The sequence below is a fragment of the Prionailurus viverrinus genome, chromosome D3 (genome assembly GCF_022837055.1).
Source record: "Prionailurus viverrinus isolate Anna chromosome D3, UM_Priviv_1.0, whole genome shotgun sequence".
NCBI classification, from domain to species: Eukaryota; Metazoa; Chordata; class Mammalia; order Carnivora; family Felidae; genus Prionailurus; species Prionailurus viverrinus.
In genome coordinates this window covers 54,664,279-54,679,842 of record NC_062572.1, presented here as the reverse complement: position 1 = coordinate 54,679,842, position 15,564 = coordinate 54,664,279, and the positions used below count along the sequence as shown (strand labels likewise).

The 15,564-nt window shown below is 39.0% G+C and overlaps 1 protein-coding gene across 5 annotated transcripts in view; it reads left to right on the top strand.

Moving 5' to 3' along the window:
• The window catches only part of B4GALT6 (beta-1,4-galactosyltransferase 6), a 70,060-nt gene extending 54,733 nt beyond the window's left edge, over window positions 1-15,327 (top strand). For 4 of the 5 annotated variants that reach the window (XM_047828449.1, XM_047828450.1, XM_047828453.1 and 1 more), the window contains 4 exons: window positions 4,548-4,735; window positions 8,084-8,206; window positions 8,901-9,002; window positions 10,033-10,973. In XM_047828449.1, coding sequence (XP_047684405.1) covers window positions 4,548-4,735; window positions 8,084-8,206; window positions 8,901-9,002; window positions 10,033-10,180 — 561 coding nt within the window. In that variant the 3' untranslated portion in view covers window positions 10,181-10,973. Of the gene's footprint in view, window positions 1-4,547; window positions 4,736-8,083; window positions 8,207-8,900; window positions 9,003-10,032; window positions 10,974-15,211 lie in introns of those variants that run through there. The other variant, XM_047828451.1, reaches the window with a different exon arrangement.
• The last annotated feature ends 237 nt before the right edge of the window (window positions 15,328-15,564 follow it).

The window sequence follows — 15,564 nt, the reverse complement described above, 5'->3', positions numbered from 1 at the left end:
CAAATCACAATTTCTAGCTACTTTCAGGATAGCCATAAGTAAAAACTTCTAGGTCAGTTTTACCAACTGCTAGTTTCCTTTATTGAAATTTCAGTCTCCTTAATGTGTTGGGAGGTGAGACGTCTGCATCCGTGTTTTCATGGTCCTCCACTCTCCCAGCTGAGCTATCGAAGAGGGCACAGTGTCAGTGTTTGTAAAGGGATATTCTTCCGAGAGTTCAGAACCACTGAATTATTTTGTGTGTGTGATAGAGCAACCTTTGCAAAGCAGCTAAGATCCATATTTTATAAACTTCTTAAGTCTAAGTCTCAGCCTTGATCGATATTAATTCAGGCCCATGTAGTTGATAGTGGGTGGTTTTGAGGTAGTAACATCTTTACCACATATGAAATAGAAGAGTGGCTTTTCTGCTGGACTGGTGCCCAGAAGTGCTAAGCAGTTGAAGTTCGGCTCAGAACTTCAGTTAAACGTGGGAGGTTATACACATATTTACCACTTCTCCTTTCCAAACACCAAAAATGAGAGTGAAAGAAAAAAAGGTTTTAAACCAGAAGGACAAAGTGATGGTCATCGAGAGATTTCAACACATTTCTGGAAGTCGGGGAGTAGATGGAGCACTGATGACTCCCTTAGCAAAGCAGGGGATGTTCGAAGCCCCGTGCTTGTTGAGGGTGATTGTGACAAGAATGGAGGCAGTCTGCTGGACAAGCTCCTGCAGGTCCCGGCACTTGAGAGATGTCACAGACGGACCGTAGCACTGGCCATAGAGTCACGGGATTGATTTAAAAAGTTTGATTACAAAACAGTCACATTCCCAGTTCCTCATCTTTGCTCGTGCTGCCAGGTGATTGTTGTGTCTTGTAAGAAATGAAAGTGTATCCTGTGGAGAAACCACACCAAAGTCCTGACTGTGCCAGCACAGCCAGGCTGTGGGGCCTCGAAGCAGGAGGGGTTGAGTGAGTCTGCATACGGACCCTGGGGATCCTCAGGCCTTTTCTCTGTCTGGGGTTTTTGTTTTTTTTTTTTTTTTTAAATTTTTTTTTTTCAACATTTATTTATTTTTGGGACAGAGAGAGACAGAGCATGAACGGGGGAGGGGCAGAGAGAGAGGGAGACACAGAATCAGAAACAGGCTCCAGGCTCTGAGCCATCAGCCCAGAGCCTGACGTGGGGCTCGAACTCACGGACCGCGAGATCGTGACCTGGCTGAAGTCGGACGCTTAACCAACTGCGCCACCCAGGCGCCCCTGTCTGGGGTTTTTGAAGCCAGCAGGGGATTCAGAAATGAATCCCCCCCAGCCCCTCCAGCTGACAACAGAGCATAACTTGTGTCTTTATTAGAGAAATAGATTAGCCTCAGAAAGGAGATGCCTGATGTTGTACTTAGACATCTCCAAAGGAAAAGGCCAGCTCATCGCTTTATCACCTCCATGAAGCCCTTTCATTCATTCAACAACAGGGATACAGCAGGGAACAAACCAAGGCAAGGCCCCTCGTTCTGGTGAGGAGAGATGGGTAGTGAATCGTTCATGATGTGGCAGGTGGTGCTCGGGGCTAAAGATCAGGGCAAAGAGAGCAGTAAGGGCATGGACACGTGTTCTTTTGTATAGAGTGTTCAGGGAAGGCCTCTCAGAGGAGGTGAAGTTGGGGCAGCCCTGACTAGAATAATGGGGAGTGGATTCCAGGCAGGAATACAATCCAACAAGAGGGAGAGTAGATAATAGAGACAGTGAAGGAAACAGATAAAATCTTCAAAGAACAACAAAAGCTCATAATCAGTATCCACAAAGAATAAAGATCATGAATCTGCAAAAATAGGACATCATGAAGAATAGTCAGAATAAGGAAGTTACTGTAAAAGAAAATGTCATTATTAAAACAAAACGTAGAATGCTGCAAGATCACTAAGAAAATAACTCCTAAAATAGAACTAAAACATAAGAAGTTAAGAAGATCAATCAGGACAGAGTGTCACGGGGGTAACCACTTCCAAGATGGCCCGCAGGGATTTTGCCTCTGTGTAACTGGGCCCCTGAGTGGTCTCCAGCGAATACGGGCTGACTTGCGTGGGCAACCAAGCTGCAGAAGGACAGCATGTGGCTTTTGAGGGCAGGTCATAAAAGACCTTGCTGCTTCTGCCTTGGTCTCTTGGATTACTTTCTCAGGGAAGCCAGCTACCAGGTCATGAGGACACTCGAACAGCCCTGTGGAGAGGAAACCACATCATCTTGGCAGCAGCAACTTGCTGGCTGGGGGAGTGAGCCACCTTGGAAGTGGGTCCCCCAGCTGAGGCCCAGACGTCCTGGAGCAGAGATGAGGCGCCGGTGCGGTGCCGTTGGCATTCCCTATTCACACTTGGTGGTAGACTTGCTGAACAGAGTTCTGGAAAAATAGAGCAGGAAAAAAATTGGGGAGGGACTGGGAAGAAAATGACCAAAGAAATAATACAAGAAAATTTCCCAGAAGGAAAGACATGTCTTTGGATTAAAGGGGCTCACATGTGTATGCAAATAAAATACTGACCTGCTGTGAAGCATTTTGTTTCAAAATTTTAGAATACAAATTAAAAAGACAAGATATCCAGAAGGTTCTAGAGGTAAAATTACCAGTGATTATGAATCTTGTTGGTAACACTGATAGCTAGAAGATTGTTGACCCATGACTTTATAATTCTGGGGGAAATTGATTTTTTAACCTAGAAGTTTTTACCTAGCCCATACATCAATCAGGTGTGAGGGTAGACGGATGGCATTTTCAAGCATTCATTGACTATATATATATATATATTTTTTTTTTTCATGCACCCTTACTTAGGAAGCTGTTGAAGGGTGTGCCTTAGCAAATAGAGAAAGCCAAATCAAAACGGGTGATGTAGGGAACAAAGTCCTAGGATGAGAGTCACATGTTGTCAGACCAGTCCAAACTGGAGCAAGAATCAAGGGCAGCGGGAGCTGGAGTCGGGCTTGAGGGGGTGGAGAAGGAATTGATAGGTGACTTGATGTGTTTGAACTACATCAATTACTAATAAGTAGAGGACATATCCATTGAGGTTTTTGTACAGAGTAATAATAGTTACATAGAAAACTAAGAAAACAGAAGACGGTCATTAATCCCAGTTTGAAAAAGAAAGTGGAATCCTAATTCACTCAACACTCCAGAAATATTTATGCAGTCCTAATAATGCAGATACTATTGCTTTTACCAAAAATTATTATGTAACTACATTGGGAAAATGGATGGAGGGGCAGTGAGCGTGGTGGTGTGAATCTTCAATGACCACGGTACGAAGTCAGTGGACGGCGTCTAAAGTTAACGAAGCAGGGAAACATCAGAACTCTTATTACCTTGCAATATGGAGAAAAGTACTAGTATAAACTACTAGAGCAGGGGAAATGCTTTACTTTTGGAAGATGAACTTATTTTTATGATAAGCTATTAAATATTATGTCCACATTTAATAAAAACAAAATTTTAAAACCTTGAAGGAAAGGAGTTTGTTCAAGCTGATGTTGATGTGCCAGTAATGACCTTATAATTTAATTCCCTTTCCTGTATGTTCTCTCCTTTTCATTGGTGAAGAAGGAAGCTGTAAAAAGTAAAGGGATTTCTGTTACCTCAAGTTAGTGTGGGACTCGGGACTAAAAATTCATCATTTCTCACTCCTGAGGCAGCACTCTGGTGGTGACCATGTTGTGTGTCTCATTTGCTCCTGTCATTGTCCTTTTTTGCTGTCTTTGGAAATGATTTTGAGAAATATTGCTAAGGCATGGATAATTGCTCTTTAATTTTCCTCAGATGTAGAATGAAACTTTTTACTGCCGATGCACCTTAATAAAACTTTCCTCGTAAATAAAGGGGAAGTGGTTATTCTGTAAGAAGTTGGGTTCTGTGTAATGAGTTCCCATTTTCTTGTCCCTTAAAGTGCTCTTGGTCTTTATCATAAGCAAGAATAATAAAAACAGAAAGTGGTTGTTGCCTGGGAACTTTAATATACTTTTCTTAATAATAAAAGAAAATGGTTGTAATAAAGAAGTTGGGTTTCGTGTAATAAGTTCCGATTGTTTTCGTCTCTGAATATGTCTGTGTCTTTATTGTAAGCATTAACAATAGAGACTTAGCTCTCTTTGGCCTTGTTCTAGAACAGAAGGGCTACTGCATGCCGAGTCACAGTTCATTTCCTGCTTCTCTTAGACTTGACACACATGGAAAACTTCACTAAAAAATAGAACCTGTATTATTTTTCATGGCTTTTTTTCCCCTTGTCATAAATGATCTATATTCTGATATATTTGGAGTAAAACAGAAAGATGAATTACATCATTCTGTAAATCTGGTGATCTGACAGTACACTAGATAACAACAGTGTTTTCTTCTCTGAACCAAAGCACGAAAGAACATAGTGTATCTGCATATTTGAAGATCCTGAAATATTTCATTTTATGTAGTTGATTTGGATGTATTTACAATTATTATCTCACCCTGAATCAACAAGTTAGAAAAAAGCCAGATGACAAAGGCTGACCGTATTTGTGTTTTTCTCTGCAAAGACCGGCACACAGCCTTTTAACCGTGCGATGCTCTTCAATGTGGGCTTCAAAGAGGCCATGAAAGACAGTGTCTGGGACTGCGTAATCTTCCACGATGTGGATCATCTACCCGAAAATGACCGAAACTATTACGGTTGTGGAGAAATGCCGCGTCATTTTGCAGCAAAGCTGGATAAATACATGTATATGTGAGTAATACGCAGTCCTCGTGATGCCATACAGTAGACTCACAAAGTCATATCATTGACGTGGGAGTTCTGTTACTGTGCCTGGATCTGAGAGGGCTCAGAAGCCTAAAGAGTGTCTTTAACTCCACTTTGTCCTCACAGGGAGCCAGGATATAGAGTCACTTGCCTGCCCTCTGGGTGCTTCCTCACTCAGAAGTTTGCATGTGGGGTGGTGGGAGAGAGAAACCTGAGTTCTACATCAAGCAAATGTGGACTTAACTTTTGGTTCCCCATTTAGCGGTGATAGGACTTGGTTAGTTTCCCATACCTCTGCTACTGGTGTTCTTGTTTCTTGGAGTCAGCCCTTCCCTAGGGCTGTGTGAGATCACGGATGTTGGGCCTGCCCTGCGTAGGTGCACATAGCACATGATGGCTCCCTTCTGCTTCCGCTTTTCCCGTGGTTTGTTTTAGTGCAGGGAAGGCCCTTTCTCTGCAGTGTGTCATTCTCTTTCTAAATTCTGGGTTTTTGTCTTGCCTTTAATAGTAGAAGGCAGGGTTTTTATGGTGGGTTTTTTTTTCTCTCTCTGACTTCATGTACCTTGAAATGAAAAGTCATTGGCGCTGATAGTAACTGAAATTGACACAGAAGCATTTACGTCATCACAGTTTTCCTGGCTGATGGAAGTGGAGAGAAGACAGGCAGCCTAGAGCAGGGCAGATGGTTCCTACATCACAGTTTTGCCTGCTCCCCAACCTGCACACTAGAGAAGGCAGACAGTCTCCTGGACATGACTAGGTTAATCAGCACTAGGATAGGAAATGAATGCCTTTTTTTTTTTTTTTTTGCTTGTCATTATTAAAAAACCTTTTCCTTACTATTGCAGTGTCTGAACTCCAAGTCCGACATTACCATGGGCTTGGGGAAGATCATCCAGGTTCAGGATCTGGTTGTTGGAAACTCAGTTTTGGTTAGCCCAATACAGTCAAATTAGATCCAGAGTAACTGATTTTCACTAAAAAACATTATATAGATCATATAAACTAAAAATTTTAAATTGATTGTTCTTACTTGAAAACATTAACTTTTAATGTAATATGATCCTCAGATCTACCTAGACTAACCCCACGGTTAGTAGGGTATCTTGGAAGTTTGAGTAGAGATTAGAATGTAGTTTAGGGAGAATGGCAGCAGATTAAGGAATAGGCCTGATAGTGGGTAGACTTCAGGCCATGGGATGAAGCCTGATGAAGGATCTCTGCCCCTTAATGGTGCTCACAATCTGATGGCTGCTGACAGAAAAGCCCAGGCCCCCAGATTAGTGACTCTCTCCCTTTGGACAGTGTGAGGTAAATACTACTAGATTTTTTTGTTGATCTTCTGTTTCCTCTTCTTTTGTTTATTTGTTCTACCTTCATTTTATCTAATCTTTCTCCATCTGGTTATAGTACAGTTGATTATTTCCACTCAAGCAGAACAATAAGTGGAATTAACGTACTTGCCAATTTGTACATGTTGATCAATGCACAGACACACACATTTATCTATATCTGCCTCTCTGCTGATCTTCAGGTTTCTCCCAGACCACTAGCCTGGGGAAGAATAACTGACTGGTATGGGAAACACAACAGTGCCATGAATGCCTGTTGACCCTGTTGAACCCCAACTGGTGTTATAACTATGGAATCCTTACTTCCCAAGTGTGAGCCTGTGCAGTCTCCTGGGGCAGTGATTGTCTTTGGAGTCAGTATTGCTTTTATTGTCTTTGGGTGCTTTTGGTCCATGGTGGGGCCAAGATTGCTTTCTCCTGCAACCAGTGAGTTCCATGCAGGAGCTGCTTCTCCCTTCTTCCGTGGCCACACAAGATCTCAGCTGGCACACAGCACTTCTTCCCCGCAGGGAATGAGGTGAGAGTCCCTCCGACAAAAAATGAGATCTGCTCTCTCCTCTCCTTCTGTCTGAGGCAGCTTTGCTATAGTCCTGGCCAGATTTCCCTTATCTTGATTTACACAAGCTGTGCATGGTCGTGTTTTCCCTACTGACCCTCCACATTTTCCTCACTGGCCCTCCCTGGCCTCTGTAGGGGCTGTGGCATGCTGCTTCCCAATAGCATTTTGGGGCCACAGGAATTTATTCAGAACTAAGTCTAAGGATGCTACCTTGAGATCAGAAAAACAATATGTAAACGAACAACTTAGTTTGACAAATTCCTTGGAATATGAGTTAAAGAAAGATAAGGAAAATAAAATCCAAATTAAAAACTACCAAGTAGTCATTTCTCAGAGAAAGGCAATTACTGTATGATCTCAGTTGTATGTGGAATCTAAAAAATAACCAAACTCACAGATACAGAGGACAGATTGGTGGTTGCCAGAAGTTGTGGGGGGGGGGGGGGGGATGGGTAGGCAAAATGATTGAAGGGGGTTAAAAGACATAAACGTTCAGTTGTAGGATAAGTAAATATTTGGATGTAATGTACAGCATGGTGACTGGAGCCAATGATACTATATTGTATATTTGAAAGTTGCTAAGAGAGTAGATCTTAAAAGCTCTCATCACAAGAAAATGAAGAATTTTAGAACTATGTGTGGTGATAGATAATAACTAGATTTATTGTGGTAATCATTTTCCAGTATATACATATGTGAAATCATTTTGTCGTACGTCTAAAATGAGTATAATGTGTTATATGTCTACTATATCTCAATAAAGTCATTTATATATATATATTAGTACATTAGTATGTTATCTATATATTAGTACATTAGTACATACATATTAATATGCATTTATATATATTAGTACATTAGGCATATATTTGTAAATACCCATGAGTATTATGGTATCATATCAAGCAGGTATGATTATCATAAGAACAGGCAGCTAGTCATTTCAAAATTAAATGCTAGAGTTGTCTTTATTAATTTATTTTTATCCCAGCCTCTGTAATAACACATTTATAATTAAGTTCAATTAATTTAGGACATTTTATTAGCTTAACAACATCTAACATTTCATGAACAACTATTGATGTATTTAAGCAAGTTTACTTTGGTGTGGAAATCTCATACAATTTTTGAACACTGGGTTTTGAGTCTGACAAAGTAACAATATTGAATATTAAATTTCAGTTATCACAAGTGTTTTATTTTGCATTTTACCTCACACATTTAGATGCTTCACTAGAATATAAAAATGTTTTGTTTCTTGGTGCACTTTACATTTCCCAGAATGTGATTTAATCAGCACAGTTGTTTATATGGAAAATAAGAGTGTATTTTGCAAAGCACATATAAGACTGAAAACTTGATTTCATATGGCAAACTGTTTTGATTTCATTTTTAGAATGCTGTATTCTGCTTTCTTTTTAGTCTTCCATATAAAGAGTTTTTTGGTGGTGTAAGTGGACTGACGGTGGAACAATTTAAAAAGATCAATGGTTTTCCTAATGCCTTCTGGGGATGGGGAGGAGAAGATGATGACCTTTGGAATAGGTATGTTGAGGTACAAATTGCTTAATAGAGTTTTCTGTAAATTTCCTTTTATTAGTTAAATAGCACTTTGCCATTCTGAGGAAAGATTTTGTGGGGGTGGAAAATTTTTGAGGTTCCTAAATCCTATTTTGTGTTTGTCCCTTTCTGCATGAAGAATGCCTTCTGTCTTCACTTTACAGAACAAACTGATGGTGACTGGAGGGGAGGTGGGTAGGGGGTGGGTGAAGTAGGTGATAGGTATTAAGGAGGGCACTTGTGATGTGAGCACTGGGTGTTGTATGTAAGTATTGAACCACTAAATTCTACACCCAAAACTAATATTACACTGCATGCTAACTAACTGGAATTTAAATAAAAATTTGGAGGAAAAATAAAGAGTGCCTTTTGAAATTGACAACTCTGTAATGATTTCATTCTGTTGCATTTTAATTTTTTTTTTTTGAGAGAGAGAGAACACAAGTGGGGAAGGGGCAGAGGGAAAGAGCAAATCCCAAGCAAGTTCCACACCCAGCGCGGAGCCTGATGTGGGGCTCAGTCTCACACCCGTGAGATCATGACCTGAGCCAAAATCAAGAGTCAACGCTTAACTGATTGAGCCACCCAGGCATCCTTCTTTTGCATTTTAACTTGAACTCACGTAATCAATTTTATGTCAGATTTTATTCCCTGATATTTTCATTTCCATGTATTATAGAGTTCACTATGCTGGATACAATGTAACAAGACCAGAGGGAGACTTGGGGAAATACAAATCTATTCCTCATCACCATCGAGGTGAAGTCCAGTTTTTAGGACGGTAAGTTTAATATCACTTTCAGATAACAAAGTTTCAAAATTATTTAATGTATGAAAGATTTTTTAAAAAAGCATTGCACCCCACAAAAAACATCTCCAGGGAATTGTCTGTTGATATTATTTTTCTTTATCTAAAGAAAAGAGATATACATATGTATTTATGTTATATTAATGAGAAAAATCTTCTCCAGGGACTTGTCTGTTGATGTTATTTTTCTTTATATAAAGAAAAGAGATATACATATGTATTTATGTTACATTAAAAAGCCCAGGTTACCATTTATATAAAAACTGTTTCCTGGAGGCGCCTGGGTGGCTCAGTCAGTTAAACGTCCAACTTCAGCTGAAGTCATGATCTCCCGGTCTGTGGGTTTGAGCCCCGTATCGAGCTCTGTGCTGACAGCTCGGAGCCTGGAGCCTGCTTCAGATTCGGTGTCTCCTTCTGTCTCTGCCCCTCTCCCGCTCACACTCTCTGTCTCTCAAAAATAAATAAACATTAAAGAAAAATAAAAATAAAAAGTGTTTCCTTAACATAAAACATATTACTTCATAAAGCGTTAACATAAAATATTTTATTTCTTAAGGATGTCTAAGTTGTAAGTGTGCAAAATAATTTTTTCAGGAGGCATTTTAAAGCTAGTAAAAATGCTAATTTAGAATGGTTTAGAATGTTTTTTTTTAAGTTTATTTATTTATTTTGAGAGAGAGCACAAGTGGGGGAGGGGCAAAGAGTGAGGGAGAAAGAATCCCAAGCAGCAGGCTCCATGCTACCAGCACAGAGCCCGATGTGGGGCTCAAACCCGTGAAGCCATGAGATCATGACCTGAGCCGAAACGAAGAGCCAGATGCTTAACTGACTGAACCACCTAGGTGCTCTGGTTTAGAAGGATTTTTAACTATGCATGAAGAATTAAAATTGTACAGAGCTTTGAGCACTGTAATTACAAGAATGACCTTGAGGATATTCATCAGCAGTTTTTTCTTTTTAAACATGTTGCCGTTGTTTTTCATTTTCTTCTCTAACACTGTAGGTATAAATTACTGAGGTATTCAAAAGAGCGTCAGTACATCGATGGGTTGAACAATTTAATATATACGCCAAAAATACTGGTTGATAGGTTGTATACAAACATATCTGTAAACCTCATGCCAGAGTTAGCTCCAATTGAAGAGTATTAAAAGAAGTAGCTGTCCTGGCAAAGCTAGACCACAATGCTGATCACAGACTTGGAGTATATTCTAAATGGAGGTCAGTGAATGGACGTGTCACAGTGCCCTGATCCGTGAGAAGAGCCAGCTGTCCTTAGTGTTTACGGTGTGAGATTATATGCCATCACCCATCCTGGACTCTGAGACACTCGCCCTCGGCAAGCACTGCGGAGACTCCGTGCCGTTGCGGAAGTCTGGAAGTTAAGAGGGCCTCCCTACAAAGAGAAAATTTTTATACTAACATATATAATTTAATTCAAGAGAATGCTTTATTTCTGTTTAAACATGTTTTGTATATATGTGATGTAAATTAATGTGTTCAAATTGTTGAAAAAGATGTGTTGCAGTTTTGCATGTAATTGGTCATGCCTTTATTGGACTTTTCTAGACATTTTTATTTGCATGGAAAAAAACAATGCAAATTTATGTCACTAAACAAAGGTTAACCCTTGTGTGAAATGAAGGAACTGTCAATAATTGACAGCCAACTAATACAGTAAGTGGTTATACTAGTTTTGAGCTTTAGACCTTCAGCCTCTTGTGTGGAAGTCACAGCTTTCTTAGGGTTCTAAAGGATAAGAAGAAAGGAGTTAAACAGCTCTTCTTCCTACCAGGATTACCTGTTTTTTTCCTTGGCTTGCAATCTCATCAGATTTTGCTAAGTCACAGCCATATTGTTTATGCACATTGCATGAGTATTACCAAGAAAATCGTAAACGTTGTGATGTAACACGATATAAAGGACCTCTTTATGTTAACTGTCTTTCATGTATCTTTGGTGTAATTGTCAGGGATTTTGTGCCTCAAAAAATGTTCCCAAGGTTGTGTGTGTTTGTACACTGTATTTTTTTTTTAATTCATAGTGAACAGCACTTTTATTATTTCTAGTTCAGAAGAGCCAAAAAACAATTTTCATTAAAAAAAAAATCAAAATGATTTTTTTTAAAAGAATGAGCTATGGAAAACCCAGTAGTACTTATAATATACAAATGAATTATACTATTAGATAAGAAATTAAATGTTCTATTTTTATGAAGATAAATGCTTAGTAGATGAAAACAAATTTTAAGTTTAATTCTGGGACTCAGAATTTCAAGTTTTGAAGGGAACCTTTAATGCCGGCCAGTTTTATTAGAACTATATATTTTTTTCACTTTTAAGAAATTACATTTCTGGTATTCTTAAAATTGCCTCACTGAAAGCATAATTTAATAGAATTATTTTAAAATACAGAATCAGTTATTTAAACGCGGTGACATTATAGGACACTGCTCTGAGAACAGGTCTTATTATCTGACATCCAGTGTATTGCTTTATTTTAAAGTTGGGTGAAGTTTTCATGGCAAACCAAACTGTATCCTTACTTTGAAAATTATCCACTGTAGTCAACCAAAGAGTCTACAAAATCTTAACATTTTCAGAAATTTAAGACAAAAAATTATGCATCTCTTAAGTGAGTCTGCAAAAACAATGAAGAACAAAAGAAATCTATCTATGAGGGGTGTTGGGATAACATTTGCCTCATGGATTGTTCCCCTAAAACAGAAACAAAGTTATTTATCTCAGCTTTAAGTTTAATTGTGAAGTGTTATTTTTTTATGGCAATATTGGCAATACAAATGACCACGAACCAAATCATAAAATAATTGAATTTCTTATACTTTGAAAAAATGGATTGCTCTCCCTTTATGATACCAAACAGAATTTTCCATATTTATTTCTTAGAATTATTTCCAAAATATTTGCCTTCCTTTTTTTTTGGTGGTACTCAAAATAACAAAAAAATCGAACCTTCCAAAAAATAAGAGATTTGTTCTTTTTTTTTTTTTTTTTTTTTTTTTTTTAACATTTTTAATTTATTTTTGGGACAGAGAGAGGCAGAGCATGAACGGGGGAGGGGCAGAGAGAGGGAGACACAGAATTGGAAACAGGCTCCAGGCTCTGAGCCATCAGCCCAGAGCCTGACGCGGGGCTCGAACTCACGGACCGCGAGATCGTGACCTGGCTGAAGTCGGACGCTTAACCGACTGCGCCACCCAGGCGCCCCAAGAGATTTGTTCTTAATTTGTGTATCTGTTCGTTTTGGTCTCATAGCCAACGCAGTTTGTTTAATTTGGTCAAATGCAAGACGGTTGGGAATGTTAACATTTGTAATCACTAACAAGATAGTAGGGGCATAGGAGCATAATTAATCCAATAATACTTAAATATTTTTTTAATACTTACATATTTTAATTGTGGGGAAAATTAGGGCTGTTTCTGAGTCTTATATGTAAAACATATATTTTGCTTTTGAAAGTGAAGCTGCCCACATTTTGGAATCTTCATTTTGATACACACTCCACAGTTTCAGGAGCACTCAGTTCTACTAGTATCTGCCTTATTTTCTTGGAAGTCTAATAGCAATTTTTGTTTCATGAGTGAGCCATATTACTTAGCTTTCTTCAGTTTTGAATATGCTATGTCATCCTGTGAAAATCATCTCATTAGTTTCCTTTCTGTCTTTTCCGTTTCCTTTTTGTTTTGTTTTGTTTTGCTTTTTAAGCTCACACCAAAAATTGATTTTTGCCTATAAAGAATGACTTTTATGTGTGTCCGTAAGAGTGATATATACACTTTGCTCAATTATCTTTATTTTATGAAAATAAACCTATTCCATAAAAATTAACAAGTCCATTGCAAATGCAAATTCTCTGTCGTTACATTTGGTGGATTTATTAGTGAACGTGTATTGATCGCCTGCTCTGTCAGCGTGAGGTATGTCTACAGAAAACATATTTTATTTCTGAACACATCCAATCAAGCAAGTTGAAACCTTTCGAAAATTATGAAGACATCCTCTGATAACTTATCGGTTGTATTTCTTAGTTTCAAAGTCAAGAAACTTATGTACGTAGACATGGCACTCTTACAAGGTCCCTATGGCACTACTGGAAAAGTTACATAGTGCCTTTCAACTCCAGAGAGAAGTAATGATTAATGGATCTGTTGGTAGAAAAGAGATGGAAAAGTGTACACATGAGTATTTTTTTAAATCTACATTTAAATTTGTATTTTGCGAAAAGGTGTTCAATAAGAAAACTTACAGTGTTATGCAAACACGTGATTATGCATCAGAAACTTGCTTAGATTCTCTTTCCAACCAAAATACTGCTACCCATTTTAAAATAAAATGGAAAAATGACCAATACAAAATTCTCCTTCTTTCGGAGGCTTCCTACAAGTGAAAGCAGATTTTGTGTCATTTTATTTGGCCTTTCCTTGTATCTGTTGTATTTCTGTATGTGCTCGTTAGACAAATATTAGCACTCTGGATTTATTGCCTTGTATTTGCAAGTATGCCAACTGAGAGATCTAAAATGGCCAGTGTGGTTTATCTGAAAGAGGAAGTGTACTTAAGATCATTTTATTTATTAGATCTGAAAGGCTTCTACATAAATGCACTGAAATAAATGCTAGTAATTTCTTGTACTCTCATTTTTTTTTTTTTTTTTTTTTTTGCTTCTCATGGAAATGTTTGTACTTTTTTATCATTGTCTTTTATGAAATACAATGTTCTAAAGACTTCGTGTGACACTGTAGTTATTTTCGCTCAGGAACTTTTTGGGGGTTTTCTAGGGTTGTTGTTGTGTTAGTTTTCCTAAATTTAAGGTGAATTGTTGATAAATACCTTGGTTGCACTGGGATTGCAACAGAAGCATGAAGTGACCACAGTGTCTGCCTTTGGAACAGTTTTAGTTAAACATTTAGTGATCTCCTCGTAGCCTTTAACACAGAAAAGACACATCGATATTTAAATGTTTTTCGTCAGGGGCGCCTGGGTGGCTCGGTCAGGTAAGTATCTGACTTCAGCTCAGGTCACAATCTCGAGGTCCGTGAGTTCAAGCCCCACGTCGGGCTCTGTGCTGACAGCCCAGAGCCTGGAGCCTGCTTCAGAATCTGTGTCTCCCTCTCTCTGACCCTCCCCCGTTCAGGCTCTTTCTCTATCTCAAAAATAAATAAAAGTTGGAAAAAAAATAATAAAAAAAATAAATATTTTTCATCAGTACAGTTAGTAATCTATTGTATCAAGATTAATATTTTTTTTAAATTTTTTTTTTAATTTTTTTTTCAATGTTTATTTATTTTTGGGACAGAGAGAGACAGAGCATGAATGGGGGAGGGGCAGAGAGAGAGGGAGACACAGAATCGGAAACAGGCTCCAGGCTCGGAGCCATCAGCCCAGAGCCTGACGCGGGGCTCGAACTCACGGACCGCGAGATGGTGACCTGGCTGAAGTCGGACGCTTAACCGACTGCGCCACCCAGGCGCCCCATATTTTTTTTTTAATTTTTTTTAACGTTTTATTTATTTTTGAGACAGAGACAGAGCATGAACGGGGGAGGGGCAGAGAGAGAGGGAGACACACAATCTGAAGCAGGCTCCAGGCTCTGAGCCATCAGCTCAGAGCCTGACGCGGGGCTCGAACTCACGGACCTCGAGATTGTGACCTGAGCTGAAGTCGACCGCTTAACCGACTGAGCCACCCAGGCGCCCCTCAAGATTAATATTTAAAAAGTCTTTTTGAACTTTTCTTCTACCTACACAACCTGAGTAAATTAATCTGGTGTGTTGTGGTCAGTCCCCTTCTTGTTTTTCAGGTTCTCGGGTAGTAGTGAAGAACTTTAAGGCAAATAGTTCCTAGGGACTAGATTTGTATTTGGGCCTGGATTGTGAGATCATGACTTTTCTCAACTTAAATTGTCTCTGTAATGAATTCTAAGTATTATTAATTTTTATGCCTAGTATGAACTGCCAGGATATTGCCACTGTATGTTACAAATCAAGCCAATCACTAAATCATAATCAGTTAGTCATTTAAATCATGCAGAGCCGTAAAATTGAGTTGGCTTAGTCTTCCCCAGGTTCCTATCTTTGGTGTTAATGTGTCCTCTGATGAAACATGCCCACTCAGTTTAATGATCTTATATGTATATGTTTTTGTCGTGTCTTTAAACCTAGAGATTTAAAGTTGCGGAGATCTTCTGGACCAAAACTTTTATTTAGAGAAGGCTGTTCTTGAGGAGCATATACTGTCTTGCTCTTAGCGTAAGTGACTTCAGAAAAGTGCTACAGGGGCGCCTGAGTGGCTCAGTCGGTTGAGCGTCCAACTTCGGCTCAAAGCACGATCTCATGGTTCGTGAGTTCGAGCCCCGCGTCGGGCCCTGTGCTGACAGCTCGGAGCCTGGAGCCTGCTTCAGATTCTGTGTCTCCCTGTGTCTGCCCCTCCGTTGCTTGCACCCTGTCTCTCGCATTGTCTCAAAAATAAATCAATGTTAAAAAAAATTTTTTTAAAGAAAAGACAGTGCTATAGC